The 16,977-nt window shown below is 36.4% G+C and overlaps 2 protein-coding genes across 2 annotated transcripts in view; one reads left to right on the top strand and one right to left on the bottom strand.

The window, feature by feature from the left end:
- Nucleotides 1–7,090, bottom strand: part of LOC107656220 (signal peptide, CUB and EGF-like domain-containing protein 1) — a 64,877-nt gene extending 57,787 nt beyond the window's left edge. The window contains exons 1-2 of the mRNA XM_016443983.1: nucleotides 6,971–7,090; nucleotides 5,030–5,152 (exon numbers count right to left, since the gene is read on the bottom strand). Coding sequence (XP_016299469.1) covers nucleotides 5,030–5,152; nucleotides 6,971–7,058 — 211 coding nt within the window. The 5' untranslated portion in view covers nucleotides 7,059–7,090. The remainder of the gene's footprint in view (nucleotides 1–5,029; nucleotides 5,153–6,970) is intronic.
- A 981-nt stretch (nucleotides 7,091–8,071) lies between these two features.
- On the top strand, nucleotides 8,072–15,639 carry samm50l (sorting and assembly machinery component 50 homolog, like). The gene is made up of 15 exons (XM_016444097.1): nucleotides 8,072–8,527; nucleotides 8,731–8,841; nucleotides 9,228–9,329; nucleotides 9,687–9,774; nucleotides 10,144–10,250; nucleotides 10,774–10,904; nucleotides 11,083–11,170; nucleotides 11,839–11,967; nucleotides 12,057–12,128; nucleotides 12,290–12,376; nucleotides 12,549–12,619; nucleotides 13,562–13,629; nucleotides 13,779–13,925; nucleotides 14,482–14,623; nucleotides 14,909–15,639. Exons 1-15 carry the CDS (start codon nucleotides 8,507–8,509, stop codon nucleotides 14,952–14,954), a joined length of 1,410 nt encoding a protein of 469 aa, XP_016299583.1. The 5' UTR covers nucleotides 8,072–8,506; the 3' UTR covers nucleotides 14,955–15,639.
- Nucleotides 15,640–16,977: the final 1,338 nt, after the last annotated feature.

The raw sequence follows: 16,977 nt of genomic DNA, 5'->3' as shown, positions 1-16,977 counted from the left end.
CAGACCGATGAGCTTTGTAAAAATCAATGCGTTTCAGAAAGGCGGGGCATAGAGGAGAAACATTAACGTACAGTATGTGGAAAAGAATGTGTTTTTTGAATCTGTCATCCCCTTACCCAGTCAATAAACCATCCTGATTTGCACTTACCTGTTGCTTTGTGACAAAACCGCATAAACACATTTCATTACACCAAATAATGTTCTTTTTAGCAACATCATATGACCCCTTAAACTCTACTCATTTAAGGTTTAACTCTACATGTGTACTGTATAAGAGGAAGTGTTTCTCTCAGGTCCTGTAACTGATCATTTTTAATCACTACTTCATTTTCAATGGTCCTACGATGCAAAGTATTTTCTTAAAGTACAAATGCTGCATGTAGTCTCTCAATTAATTCAATACCATAAAAAGTGCACGTACACTACTGATCAAAAGCTTGTGTTTGTTAATATATTTAATGTTTTTGAAAGAAGTCTTGCTCAAAAATATAGTAAAAACAGTAATATTGTGAAATTATTCCAATTGTTTTCTATTTTAATATATTTTTACATTTAAAATCCTGTGATGCAAAGCTGATCAGCATCATTACTCCAGTCTTCAGTCTCACATGATCCTTGATTCACCAGAAATCATTATAATATGCTGATTTGCTGCTCAAGAAACATCTCTTATTATTATCAATGTTGAAAACAGTTGTGCTGCTTAATATTTTTATGGCAACTATGATATAAATTTCTTTCAGGATTATTTTATGAATATAAAGTATTTTTTTAAATAGAAATCTTTTGTAACATAATACATGTCTTTACTGATAGTTTAATGAATCCTTGCTGAATAAAAGTATTAATTTCTTTAAATATGTTACTGTCCAAATAGTAGAGTATAATAATACTTACAAAAGAATTTAAAATGCTGGGTAAAAAAAGTTTGAGATGAATTATAGCATGTCGCTCTACATACCACTGCTTGGAATTTCATGTCAACTATATGACGATTTTAAACTTTTTAGTGTGTGTGTGTGTGTGTGTGTGTGTGTGTGTATGGTGGCACATAAAGCAGCAAAGAGACTGAAGTGTCCTGTGAGGGGAGGGTCAGGGATGACACCCTCAGACAGCCAATCAGAGCATCGGCAGCTCTGTGACGAGTCCGCAGACACCAGGCAGACAATGGCCTAGTAATGGGCAGACACCTCCATCTCTCATTCCATTTATCTGTCTCCTCCTCACCACCCCCCATCCCCTTTTCTATAATTTTCTCATTGAAACATACAAACACACATCCAGAAACACAACTACACACACACTCCGTCTCAGAGACTAGGGAGCTTCTTCAGCGGCGACAATTACCTGACCTCTTTCACAGACAGAGATAAAAAATAAATAGAAAGAAAGCGAAAAAGAGCGAAGGCAGACAAGACAATTCTCTCCCAGGTAAACTCACTGACCTAATGCTGAGTCATGTTAAGGCTTTGTTTTATCACTCCACCCCTGCAAATAAACCCTGGCATCATGGGGGATTTGTGATCTGTGTGGATTCCCTTGTGAGCTCCACCCACTGATGAATCTCATCAATTAATCAATTTACACAATCAACAACACCCAAAAGGGTAAGGAAGGAAGCGGTATGTCACAACTACCTCATTGCATGTTATATCTCCCTTTTGACTTCAAAGCATGTAATGCGTGTAATTTCTGATAGTCCCGCCCACAACTCATGCCATTGGTTGAGCCAATGTTGCTGTGTCATGCTGGTTGGGATGCTCAAACAAACAGAGCAATGTTTTGATAGCACCTCAGAGCTACAGTGTTTACATTTTTCAGGGGAATCAACCTACAAATGGCTTACTTATAGTTGTCTCTGAATATTAAGCTGGATAGCAAAAAGTATTTTAACACTGGAAAAAGACACACTTCTGCTGTAAGAGCATTTTAATGGCATTATGGCATCTAATGTAGGAAATACCATCAGATGCATAAAGTAAAGCAGGTTTACAAATCACAGCTTATATATCACTTGACTTTACGCTGACAGAAACAAGCAAATACACATTCTTCTGTTCCCGTTTCATCGGCTTTGTTTCTGGAACAATCAGAATCCAAATCTTTCATCGCTGAAAGTCATGGCATAATTCATGATAATACAGAGAAGTAACAGTTCCAACACTTACAATTACAAGCAGATGAACTTCAAAACACCTCAAAAACCTCTCACCATCGAAAGGAATATTTATTTGGAATTACTAAAAACCATGTTATAAATTGATCTTATTGGCAATCAGGATACTCCATCTGATCTCCAATGAACCTCATTGGTGTATAGAAGATAAAATTCTATAAAATAACTATAAACTATATAGTTATATAGAAACTATAAAATTTACACACCTTCAGGTCATCCAAGATGTAGATGGATGTGTTTCTTCATCAGAACAGATTTGGAGAAATTTAGCATTACATCACTTGCTCACCAATGGATGCTCTGCAGTAAATGGGTGCCGTCAGAATGAGAGTCCAAACAGCTGATAAAAACTTCACAATAATCCACAAGTAATCCACATGACTCCAGTCCATCAATTAACATCTTGTGCAGCAAAAATGTGTGTGTTTCTAAGCAACACTTCCATCTTTAAACCGTTTTTAACTTCAAACTGTCAAAGAAACAAACTCATCCATATCTTGGATGGCCTGAGGGTGAGGGTGATATTTTCAGCCAAATTTCATTTTTGAGGGAACTATTCCTTTAATGAGATCTTATTTGTGATTTTTCTTTTCTAATGAATAGTCTGTAGGTTTTTAAGGAGAAACATCTGATACAAGAGTCATACATAAATGAAACATAGTGGAGATTGCCTGAGATTTAAAAGAGCAACCCCTGAACAATACAAATGTACTCTGGATTGGCATCTTGGTAAATATGAGCACAGGTTGAGAGATTTTCTGCAACACATCAATCTTTTCTCAGGAGAAACATCTTAAAAAAAAAAAAAAACAGGAGACTTCCGTCTCCATTTAGCCTCTTTGTTGTAAACGAGAAACTTAAGATATTAAAGAGATGGGTTATGAATCTCTTCATGCTCAACAGACTTCACCAGCATGCAACTGGCTACAAATGCACTGATGTGTAGAAAGACAAAATGACTGCATTAGAGTGTTAGCAAGTGTTTTCTTAATTTTCTTCAAAGCCAAAAATACAGGGCTTTAATTAAAGGGTGGGTATGGGGGGTGTTAATAGGCTTTTTCTTCAGACAAAACAGCCCCCCCCCCCACTTCCCACAATACACCACATTGCACTGTGGACGGAATGTCCGCTCAGACAGTATAAGAGCCAAAAAATAGAGGAGACGCATACATAGTTAACATGCTAAGAGCAAAGCAGCCTGGTTGGATTCAACATAACTGACAGCCTCATTGCCCTGCAACCATAGACTGCGGTTTAAAAGTGGGAGGAAAAGGCTTCTGTAAAGTACAGAACATTCCCCGTGTTTCCTTAGAGAAATAAAAAGATGTTGTTCTAGCCCACGCTGTCTGGCATCAGACAGGAGTATCAAGCGCTAACTGAGGAGCAGTCTGGTGCAATGCCATTTCACATCCACCTAATTCATTAATGCAATTGAGATTGGGTGTCAGGTGTCATAATAGTTAGAGAGCACATTTCATGCTTTTCCTGAAACACAAGCTCCACACATGTGGGTGAAACAGGGAGAGAGATGCAAAACGAACAATCCACAGATGAAGAGCACAGAGTACAATAACAGGAAACAGCGGAGAGAGAGTAACCAAACTGTTCGTCTGCTGTAAAAGTGTCCATCATGTTCAGTCCACCTCTCTGATACTCACAAACTAATTTACGCCGATGTACCCTCAATCGCACCAACTGTAAGTCAGAGAAGTGTGTGCACGGTTGGACAACTGGATGAATTCAAGAACATGTCTTTGAATAGAAATTGTATCTGGGTTCACTTAACCTGGGTCTATAAAACAAATTCTGATTTGGGTAATGAAATATTCTTGAAAGGCAAAATTACATCACTGTTGGAATTTTTCTTGCAATTATCAATCATTGTTATCCATGTACCTGCTCGGCCAGGAAACAAAACTGTGAAATTATGGGTACTAAATTATGAAATAAAGTATAAAACATAATTATTTATATTGTATAATATATTGTATAATAGAGTTGAAAATATAGAAAATAACAATAATAATAATTTAATATATACACACACACACACACACACACACACACATATATATATGTTGTAATACCATGCCGATCTATAATTTAATGAAAAAATATTAATTTAGAGAAAACATATATTGTATATCAACTTTTTTTTTTAATATGAGCCAATCTATAATTTTTAAAGAAAAATATTTTTTGTAATATAATGTCAATTTTTGTAACATAATGCCAATCTATACTTGAAAAAAAAAGTATGTATATCATTTTTGTGAGACATTCTCAGCAAATTTTTATGTTTGCGTGAACAATTACTTTAAGGAGATCTTATTTGTGATTTTTCTTTTCTAATTTATAGTCAATATAGTTATGCAATTAAGGTGTTTTAGAATCTGGACAATGGTCATACATAAATTAAATGTAACTGAGATCTCTGAGATTGGCATCTAGGAAAATATGAGCGCAGGTTGAGATCTTTTCAGAACTTTCTTCCAACATTTATCTGAGTATGCATGTCCATTACCTGCTTAATAGATCTATGTGAGTGCATACAGAAGTGATGTGATGTTCATTTGTCTATGTGTGTTTCAGTGAGTGTGTGTGTGTTGGCTCCAGCTGTGCTGTGCTCTCAAGCAGAACGGGAGAGGGTGGTGTAAAGACTGGAGCAGGTTTTGCCCTTCCAGCACCTCTCACCCTCACACTGCACTTCCTCCTCACTAATTAAGACCCACAGCAGGAGCTAGAGAACAGCTGGATGACCTGACCGAGAGTGTGTGTGAGAGACAGCGAGAGACAGGCAGACAGGGACAGAATGAGCGAAACAGAGGGAGAGAGATCTGTCTTCCTCACCTTCGCAGTGCTTGCCATCTCCCCTGTAACCAGTCTTGCAGATGCACTTGAAGGACTTTGGAGTGTTCTGGCAGAGAGCGTCGATGTGACAGTCGTCTGTGGATTCGGAGCACTCATCAGCATCTGTGGAGTAATCACATGGGATAAGATTTAGCTAAATGCGTGTTACACATCCCAGATCTGAAAAGATTATAGTGTTACGATAGCATCACAGAAAGTGCCACTTTTTTGGTTTAATAGATAACAACATTTTCAGGCAGCTAGAAAGATATGAGCTAAACGTCAGTTTCTAAAAACATTACAACCTTTCTATTTAAATTAGATAATCTTTTAAATCTTTGTTCATTCATATCTTTTACAAACCAAACACGTTCAAACAGAAGAGCAAGAATGACTTCCAGAAACACCTAAGTGTAGCACATAAGTGCACATCAATCTACCCAAAGATGAACTAGTCAAACTGAATTAAATAAACATTGTGTTTTACAAAAATCAATGTTTTTATGTGTCTCTGGGGGGGGTGGTAAAGGTTACTCTCTGTCACTGATCTGAGAGCAGATTGTTTTTCTTATGAGGATATTACTGCTGGTTTAGACAGGTGAAGCTGAACAGAACAGAAAATAACAAAAATGACCAAATCTACTCAGACAGGACAAGAGCAGTCTGGAAAGAAGACATTTAGCTTTTCAGCCAAGAAAAAACAATAGAGTGTCCAATAAAGTGATATATTGATTCACCTAAAAAGCAGAAATTATGCTCACTCATGCTCCAAATACAGATGTGAATGAATGAATGCATGACTGACTGACTGACTGACTGACTGACTGACTGAATTAACGAATTAATAAATAATTGAAAGAAAAAACAATAGAGTGTCCAATAAAGTGATATATTGATTCACCTAAAAAGCAGAAATTATGCTCACTCATGCTCCAAATACAGAAGTGAATGAATGAATGCATGACTGACTGACTGACTGACTGAATTAACGAATTAATAAATAATTGAGCAGACAACTGGAAAGCTCATATGGTTGGATATTGACGTGTAGCCTCACCAGTGCCACACAACCTTCAACCTCTTCTCTGGCTGTTCATCATTTGTAAGATCTAAATCGAGTGTTTCTTAAAACCTTACGCAAACTGAGCACCTTTTGCGCAACGGTGCGCTTTTATCCAACATCCAAACCATAAATACACATGGATAGAGAAAAAAGTTCTGTTTGTGCATTTCATAACTTAATCTCATCAAATAATGTCTAATTGAAAAGCTTCAAAACATAAAAAGCCAAAAGTCGACTATGTGCAATAGTCATAACATTTGGAGATGAGTTAGGCTATTCATCTCTCCGTTTATTTGCAGAAGCATGTGTTCGATCTAAAATACACACATGAAAATATAAATGATCATAAAATCTTCAGTAGTGTCGTGGTTAAAAAGAACAGACAATTTGTTTTTATTGTTTGTCTCATTATTGACTTTTCCAGGCATTCATTATGGAGAGACACAATGCGTATTGATGGTAGTGGAGGAGTGAGGGGTCGATAAGCCCCCCGAACCGACCCATCAGGGTGGCTCATGTTCCTATAGACCCCATGGGAGTCCGAAGAGACCCCGGGAAAAGCTCTCCTTAAGGAATATCACGCGAAAAAACTGCGCGCTAACCAAGACGGACGCGTTCATGTACGCATATACCTTATTCTGTATATATTTCCAGTTATGTCAGGAACGAGAGGGACATTTTTTAAATAAAGTATGACTAAATTATTATTCTAGATGAATGCAATTTCAGGCTTAATAATGGGCTAAATAATGTATTGCAATTACATGGAAATCATGTGCAAAAAAACATGCGACCAATGACTTCGCCTATTTCAGGCGTTAAAAGTTTCACCAAATAAATGATGTGAAAGATACAGGAAAAGACAGAGGAACACTTACCTGCGACTCCAACATTTCCCGTGACATCTAAAGTGTTTATAAGGAGGAAAAGCAAACAGACGTCCCAGGACAAGCAGGCAGGACCCATGGTTAAAGGCTGTGAGTGAATGGACGTCTCCAGCTGTGCGTTTAAGCAATAAAAAAGGTAAAAAAAAAAAAAAAAAGGAAGGTAAATTAGTACTCTAAGGCAACACACACATGATGTCATTATATAAAATCTAGACTGAATCTAAATTTCTAAAAAGACTGCAATAATTCACATTTCTGCTTTGGTGCGTTTAATTCCTGACAAGAGTCAAATTGTGTTTAAATTGCGCATCTGTGACTGACAGCTTGCTGAATCAATAAGGTGTAACACTAAAAACAAACGTTCCTGATATAGCATTTCCCAGAAATCATTTGCTATTAAATGTTAAATTGACATGTAAAAATAGGCCTACTGAAAGTGCTTCTCAGTTTGGATTAACCTAATCATGATAAAGGTTATAGTTTTTAGTTCAAGAAAGGTTCTCACTACTTTGCTTCTGTAAAAGGAGCGACTTCAAATAATGTTAATTAATAAAAATACCAATCACTAGAGATGTTATACTGCCCTCTGTCGGAGAAATGGAGGGACATCATTACAAAAAGCACTGTGGTTGTGACATGGTAATTTAATGGATAACGATATTGATATTAAAATTATAATTGTATAGAGATTGCATTTAGCATTCGAAAAGATCAATTTCTAGAGTTAATAAAAAAAACAAAAACAAATATTTTCTCATTAGACATTTCTGTGACGTAACAATTAGATTATATTAATGATTAAAGATTAGATTAAACTAATTACATTATTTTTCCAGACCTGTAAATCGCAAATTCCCTGATAATTCCAGGTTTTCCATGACTATAGAAGCCTTGTATATACCACGGTACTTAATGATTAGCATGTACGTTACTTTGGTATACCAAGGTAATACCTTAAAAAATTAAAGTAACACAAAACATACGCAAAAAAACCTGGTAATACCAATATGCCTTTTAAAGTGAGAAATAATCATTTGTACGTGATCCGAGTACACCAAAACGAAATCTTTGACGAATTATCAGCAAATCTTGAAACACCTGTCTATGATAACGGGTTTACAAAACAGACAGACAAATTGACGGAGTCCTCCTAGCTGTGACATAACTGTCTCTGAGGGTCTAAAAGACGCTCTCCATACATAGTTCTTAACTTCCACACCTGTCTTTTTCACAAGTAAATCCTGTGTCTAAAACGCCGAGTATGCCGGCTGGGCACAACACAAAAGTTAAATGCGAGAACGCGAGCAACGCCAAGGCACGTACAGCGGCGCACACAACAAGGACCCGCCCACTCTGTATGACGTCACATCATCCTAGCCAATCGCCGTCCTGGTTCGCCAATCATTTGCGTGTCATGGCGTCCTCCTTGAAGGGGGCTGGGTGCGCTGCTTCATAATAGTGCGATATTTTACACTCCCACGATCAGCTGAGCGGCTTCAATAAGTGTAGGATTTTATTGCACTAGCAATGGGGACTGTGCACGCACGGGTAAATGTTTTCTTAAAGATTCGAGGTGAAATATGCTTGTTTTGTCTGTGACCTCTTGTGTTCAGAATTACTGTGCTGCTTTATTGCTTGCTTTGCGTGTTATTGTATTAAAGAAAGCTATCCAATGCGTCTTTGTGCACGTGCCACCGGATATGGCTATATATGTCTGCAAAATAATAAAACTGGTCCTGTTTGTTTTGTAGAGTGTGGATTCTTACCCCATGCATGGGCGAGACCTGGGCGTCAACCCAGATGATTTGGAAGTGATGGAGGCGGTGCAAGAAACTAAACAAGAGGTTTTAGAAAACAAAGATGTAAGTTGTGTTAAACTGCTACAGACTTCTTTTTAAAATCATTTTATCCTGATACAATGGAACTACAATGCCATGTTCATATCATGGTTATACCATGTAAATGTCATGGTACATGAATTGGTGAACATGAATATATATTTCATGCCATTTTTCAGATCAGACTGTAGCATCCTTACAAAAAGTACCATAAAATATTAATAGTATCTGATGGTAATACCATAGTATTTTCCAGTACTTAAATTCATGTATTTGCAAAGTTTTTCAAGGTACTTCCAATGATAGTATGGTACATGTCCAAAATATTACTGTTATTAAATATTACTGGTATTACTGTTGTCCAAAACCTGCAGTCTCACACTATGACATCTCTGACTGTTCTCATCTAGGTTGTTGTACAGCATGTCAACATTGAAGGGATGGGCAGAACTAAAGAGGATTACTTGGGCTATGAAATCTCTGATGTCTTCACTGCCAGGAACCTGGTTGAAGTAAGTGAGCTGTCAAGGTCAAAGTGTTTGGACTAGTTAAGTTATTATGAGTGGGGATAGACCAAAGTCATCCAGTTTGGCTGATTAACAGAAGGGTTTATTACACCTCGTAAATTTCGTGACACAGTTTTCAATGGACAGTGCACATTTTTTTGTCATTTTATAATTTGGATAAAATGTGAATATAATTTTGCTTTGGATAAAAGCATCTGCTAAATGAATAAATGTAAAATAATTGATCATTAAATTGTATGAAACATATCATCCTTATATTGTTCATAGATATCAGCCATTCAGAAACCCCTATTGGTCGATCACTAATTATGAAATGAGGTATTAAGCTCAGTGTTTCCACAGGTGATGAGAAAATCCCACGAGGCCAGACAGAGATTGCTCCGTCTAGGCATATTCAAAGAAGTGGAGGTGGTGATTGATGTTTCAGAAGGTACTACATCCATAACATCTTCATGCTTGATTCAGTTATAGACCGTTCAATGGAAAGTGTCCAGTTTTTCTAGACTGAGCAGCTGTCTAGCCCTGCCTGTAGCGTATTAACCTACATTAGCTCATTTACATACTTATAAAGAAAGGTAGACCAGTGGGTCTAAAGGTCGACCTTTTTATTGTCAGTATTAGATCTCTAGCATATATATATATATATATATATATATTAGTAGACAAGTTTAGAAATTTAACCTGGCTTCATAATAAATATATTTACAAGATTTTTCTTTTAACTTAATAGAAAGACCATTATGCATTAACATTCAGCTCCGGTGTTGTTTGTACAATGTCTTTCTGATCTCTTCTTTAGGAGCAGAGGCACTGCCAAATGGACTTGATGTTACATTTGAGGTGACTGAGCTTAAACGACTTACTGGCAGTTATAATACCATGGTTGGAAACAATGAAGGCAGTATGGTAAGAACCATAATACACACATATATTGCTTTGCAGCCTACCCCTGCCATGTTGCTTTGCAACTGAAATCATTTTAAGTTGCAGCACAAAGATGACTAAAACTGAAATAAAATAAATTAATGCCATGTAGAAATATAAAAAAAATTATAATAAAATACATAACAAAAGCACATAACATAATTACTAAAAGTTCAAATAAAATAAAATGAAAACTGGAAATACAAGAATAAAAGCTCATTTAAAATATAAATAAATAGTAATATAATAGTATATAATTAATACTAAAACATCTCTGTTTAAGATGTTGTTAATCTCAAATAAGATGTCCATTCATACTACGAATAAGAAAATGAATAAAATAATATTTAATGTGAATAATAATAGTAAATATGAATAATATTTATAATATAATTTTCAGTCTGTATGGAGTATTGTTTTATTATCACCATCTTAGATTTTTGATGTGTAGCTTCTGCATAATGTGTCATTGTGTTACTGCATTTGTGTGTTTGTTCCTCTAAAGGTCTTGGGCATTAAACTTCCAAACATGTTTGGCCGAGGAGAGAAGCTCACCTTTCAGTTTTCCTATGGAACTAAGGAGACGTCATATGGCCTTTCCTTCTTCAAACCACAGTCGGGATATTATGAACGCAAGTATGCATATACGCACCTAATATGAGTTTTTTTCACATTTTTTAATGTGAAAAACATTAAACCGAAGTGTGTAATCATTTTCTATGTTAAGATGCTATTACACCCTTCAGCTTTAACTATAAACATAACAGTGATGTTGAATAGATATTAAACAACTTGATGTCTTTGCTTTGTGTAGCTTCACTCTAAACCTGTACAAAGTCACTGGACAGTTCCCATGGAGCTCTCTAAAAGAGACGGACAGGGGAGTTACTACAGAGCTTAATGTAAGTATTAAAATGCAAGTATGTATTTAAAAAAAAAAAAGGAAAGTTGCTGAAAATGTACTCGCCCTCAGGCCATCCAGGATGTAGATGAGTTTGTTTCTTCATCATAACAGATTTGGAATGATTTGTCATTACATCACTTGCTCACCAATAGATCCTCTGCAGTGAATGGGTGCCGTCAGAATGAGAGTCCAAACAGCTGATAAAAACATCACAATAATCCACAAATAATCCACATGACTCCAGTCCATCAATTAACATCTACTGAAGTGAAAAGATGCGTGTTTGTCAGAAACAAATCCATCATTAAGGTGTTTTAACTTTAAACCATCGCTTTTACCCAAAATGCGAGTCCATAATCCACCATAATGCTTTCACCACTGAAAAAGTCCATTCTCTGTTGTTCTTTTGCATTAAAATCCACCAACATATTTGTTTTGCACTGTTTTCACTTGTAAATGGTGCTTTATCTGAGCATATTTCTCTCCTGATTCAGACGAGATTGCTTTTTCACTGGACAATGCACTTTTCACTTCACAAGACATTAATTGATGGACTGGAGTGGTGTTGATTACTTGTAGATTATTGTGATGTTTTTATTTTAATAAAAAGTATTTTATTTTAATACTTTAATAATGTAAGATTTAAAGATTTAATGTGTCTTGCAGTTCCCTCTGTGGATGACGGATCACACTCTGAAATGGGAGGGCGTGTGGCGTGAACTGGGATGTCTGGCCCGCAGCGCCTCCTTTGCTGTGAGAGAGGAGAGCGGCCACACTCTTAAATCCGCCCTTTCTGTAAGCTCCCCGCTGCCTTAATCCCAAGTGTTTTGGCTCCATGGGTTTAGACTAATGGCTGATTTCACGGATTTCTTGTCTCACACTAGCACACCATGGTAATAGACACCAGGAACTCTGCCATCTTGCCCCGAAGAGGTGCCTTACTGCGGATCAACCAGGTGTGTGGACTTGAACATCAGCCCAGAACATATCAGTAGCTGTTTTGTATTTCGTCGCTCACCATTACTTTTGCCTCACAATGTCCATCATTGATTTAAACTGTCTGGAGAAGGTTTAGCGTCACTGTTAAACAATAGTTGTGTTCGCTCTGTTGGTTTAGGAGCTGGCAGGATACACCGGCGGAGACGCCAGCTTTCTCAAAGAGGACATTGAGCTGCAGCTTAACAAACCATTTATCTGGGGATCGGTGAGTAGTCTTGATTAATTTATATTGTTATAGATTGTTCTGGGTTTGACAGTGTCTGTCAAACTGTTAACTGCCTCAGAAAGACTGCCGTTGCTATAAAAGTCTGTATTTAAAGGATATGTGTGGTATTTAGACATTAATATTAAGTAGGTCTAATGAATTTCTCTTATAGGTGTTATCTGCATCTTTATGGGGAGGGATGATCTATCCTCTTGGGGGTCAGCCTACCTCCATTGCAGACAGGTGTGCGTTTGTTTGCTTGCTTTTAGGTGGATGCTCCATTATGTTTTTTGAAAGGTTTTATAATTATACAGCCTTGTAATTATATAATTATTTTTATAATTATGTCTCATGTTGTGTTCAAGTCATTTTGACCCAGAAAAAGCTAGTTAAAGTTATCACATTGGACTAAAACTTTATTTGCTCAGACAGGGTATAGCAATTTCCCAAAAATTTTTAATAATTTTTATACATTTTTGTGTGTTTTTTCCCCCCACCTTGTTACACTTGTGGTATTCCTGGTCAAAAATGAAAAAAAAAAAAAAAGAATTGCTCATAAATCTCTCATTATGCCATCACCAAATATTGGATTAGGTCTTTGATTCAACTTATTTTCTTTCACTTAGCACAGGTTTTGCATTTCGTTTTGGATTGGTTGTAGGCCTCATTGGTCTGAGCTCGTGTGCCTCAGTTTTTGAGTGAACATTTCGAAAATCATCCGCAAATAATGTTTTTTTTTTTCACTCAAAAAGTGAGGTGAATAAGCTCAGATCAATGAGGCCTATGACCAATCAGTTAATAAAAGAAATATAAAACCTGTGATAATTGAAAGAAAACAAGTTGACAAAAAGATTAAATCCAAGATTTGGTGATAATGTAGCATAATAAGATATTTACAAGCAATATTTAAAAGGCACATCATTTTTGACTGGGAACACCAAATTAGGTAAAGGGTTTTTGGTAGAATAAAAGCCATCTTGTATCAGCACAGATCTAAAGAAACATTTTAGAATGATAAAATCACTCTGTGCTCAATTAAAAAGCAATTCACCGAGGACATGTAAGCAATTTTGCTAATTTAGACACTGAATCCCTTCAATCCTCGCCTTCTCAAAGACATGTTAGCCAGCCTGAACATGTTTATACTGTTGTCCAAATTACATTGTGCATGTGGTATTATGTCAGGTTCTACCTGGGCGGCCCAACCAGTGTGAGAGGTTTCGGCATGTACAGTATAGGCCCTCAGAGTGAAGGTAAGTGTATTTAAAAAAAAAAAAATATATATATATATATATACAGCATATCATTTTTGTACCTTTATAATTTTGTAAAAAAAAAAAAAAATCTTAATGATAGATTTCTTAGTGATCGTTTCTAAATTTTGATATCTATACCTGATCAGGTGATTATCTGGGTGGGGAAGCGTATTGGGCTGGTGGGCTTCATCTCTACACACCCCTCCCCTTCCGCTCAAACAAGGGCGGCCTGGCTGACCTCTTCAGAACACACTTCTTCCTTAATGCTGGAAACCTTTGCAACCTCAACTACGGTCAGTAGTCATTTACTGAAAACATTATTTCATTATTCTTATCTGAGGAAATTGTCTGTAGCAGGACTGTTATTGTTATTTAAAACTAAAATGAAAACCAAAATATTTTATGTTTTCTTTACTTGAAATAAAACAAACGTTAAATGAAATCAAATGAAATTATAAATTTTTTAGTTGAACTTTATACTAATTAATTTAAATAACTAAAAATAAATTACTAAAACGTATGTAGACATATAACAGACAAAAAATACTAAAACTTTAACTACAATTCAAATGGAAAATATAAAAATTAATAAAAATCTATAATAATATCTCAATGATACTAAAAAATTACATTAGTCTCTAGATCTTGACTGAATATATGCCCTGAAGCCTTTTGTCCACATGGTGATGCTGTTGTTGAAGTGAAACTTTAGTATGGCACTTTCAGTTTAGTGACAACAGTGGGCAGAGTATTATGTGGTATAAATCAAAGACATTTTGCATGTTTAAATGAGCCTGTTCTTCCATTTACAGTAGTATTAGCTTGACATTATGCATCATGTTTGTGTAGGAGAGGGACCATACGCACATCTGCAGAAGCTAGCAGAGTGTATCCGCTGGTCTTACGGCGCAGGAATAATTCTACGACTGGGAAACATTGCTAGGCTTGAACTCAATTACTGCTTTCCAATGGGTGTTCAAAGCGGAGACAGGTACATACACATCCACTGAACCACATTCACACTGAATCGCTGCCAAGATAAAGGCAGTTTTGAATTGTTAATAAAGATTAGTACATTTGTTTTTTTTTGTAGCCAAACCACTTGTTTTCTACCTTTACTCTCTCTGATGTTTTGAGTTAAACAATGATGGCCTTGTCAAAAAACTGTGTTGGTTCTGCTTTCAATTGACTTCTGTCCAACCTTTAATATCCGCCTCTTTGCAAAGCAATGTAACCAGCGATTTGAATCCTAAATTATTTTTTTGTTCCCTGACAGGATATGTGACGGTGTGCAGTTTGGTGCAGGCATCCGTTTCCTGTGATCTTCTAAACTGCCGTCCTACTGTTAAAGCAGGGATTTGCGGGACAGCGATTTTTGGATTTTGAACTGAGGGATCCCTCCTGCATGCAGTCTCTGAGGATGCACTTCAGTTTTGTACCTGTAAGACAAAAAATACTTGGTTTTCCTGCATACCTCTCACTGTTTGAATAAGAGTCCAGGATTTAGTGAATGAAAATGAAACCTTATCCAGGTGCTAAAATAGTTAGGCTATTACAGTTATTTCCAATGAGGAGAGCTTTAGAGATTATTCATGATCAAGCTGTTAAACCAGAGATTTAATTCAAATCCACACCACCGTCCACTCTAATATGTGCTTTGTCGATGATTTAAGCAGTCCCAATGAAACACTGAATTATAAGAATGAAGAATTGATTATTTAATGATTCATTTATCCTGTAGCCATTTGACTTGAACAAAGCACATTTTCTCCTTTTAAATCTGATTGTTTAATGTTTCAGACAGTTGTCTCCTCTAATGCCAAACTAGATAAATTAATCGATTCAATCTGACCTCACTGAATGAGCAGTGTGTCGAGTTTCTTCCAGCCATAAGTCCCCTTTGTGAGATCCACCAGCAGTGCTATATTATTAGGACACTTTTTATTATTGTCTGACCTTTAAAGTTATCTTTATTGTGCACAAAAAATAAACCTTTTGGTTCCCTGATGTATTTGTTCTTATTTTGTGATCATTTAAAAAAAAATTGCATTAAATGGCTGAAATTAAATTGTCAAACTAATTTTTACATGGCAATGGTGTACATGAACCACTAATCGTAAGAAATTTACAGAATCTGCTGGAGACCTTACAGAATGAAGAATAAAACATATGAGATTGAAAAGCAGAAATGTCAATAGCTCATACCGAACTACTTTTTCATCTTGAAATCACACACACATCAGAGCCGTTTTTCTGTCTGTCAAGGGTAACTAGCAGATCATGAACAGCTTGATATCTGTCACGGAAAAGTAAACGTGAAATGTGTCCAAACCATTTGCAAGATCCCTCCACAGCCAAAAAACTGACCTTGAGGTAAGGACCAAACACACACTCCCTGTTCTAACAGATAACTTACAGTAAAGCACTCTGATATGTTCTTGGATGAAGAGTTTTGTGAGTTCAAGTATCATTTTAACTTATATATATAATATTATATTAGAAGTTCTCATAATTCTGCAGGTCTTAAAAAGTAATTAAGGGCAGAAAGTTTTAAATTCATGGCATTAAATGTTGCATACATTGCAAAAAAGAGAATATCTTCCCAAGTATTTTTGTCTTGCTTTCCGATAAATAAATATCTAAACATCCATAATCAAGACGCATTTACTTAAGGTGCAAAATGAAGACAAGTCTTGTTTTCTAAAAAACTGAACAAAATTAAGTGAACTTATGCTTAAAGGTGCCATAGAATGGAAAACTGTATTTACCTTGGCATAGTTGAATAATAACAGTTCTGTACATGGAAATGACATACCGTGAGCCTCAAACACCATTGTTTCCTCCTTATGTAAATCTTGTGCATTCAAAAGACCACTGAAAAATAGGTGAATCAGAACATAACACCGACTGTGACGTTACATTCGGGATCACTAATATGTACTCCCCCAACATTTGCATATACCCGCCCATGTTCTAGGCCAGCCGGACCTGCACAGCCAAATCATTAGAAGTTCGGCAGGTATTGTGAAGAAACAAGCAAGGACAACTGCGAAAATGGCAGATCATGGAAATAAATGTTATGTTACAGGCTGTGCAGGGGATGTGAAGTGCAGGGATGGGTTGGTGTCTGTATTCAAAAAGGCACAGAAAGCAAATACCGCGAGCCACTAAAGGGACATGGTTAGCTGCTTGCTAGCGGTAGCCTGTTACATTACAGTACATAAGATTTCACTTACCACATAAACAGAGTAAGGAGAGATGACTGAGGACGATGGCGAATGATTTACAGATCCTGAGCACCACTGACAAGCATCTGATCTTGTAAAATGTGTGGTTAGCACTGCC

Source organism: Sinocyclocheilus anshuiensis, unplaced genomic scaffold, assembly GCF_001515605.1.
Source record: "Sinocyclocheilus anshuiensis isolate Anshui unplaced genomic scaffold, SAMN03320099.WGS_v1.1 scaffold183, whole genome shotgun sequence".
Classification (NCBI taxonomy): domain Eukaryota; kingdom Metazoa; phylum Chordata; class Actinopteri; order Cypriniformes; family Cyprinidae; genus Sinocyclocheilus; species Sinocyclocheilus anshuiensis.
The sequence above is the reverse complement of the archived record's forward strand: the minus strand, read 5'-3'. Positions and strand labels throughout refer to the sequence as shown.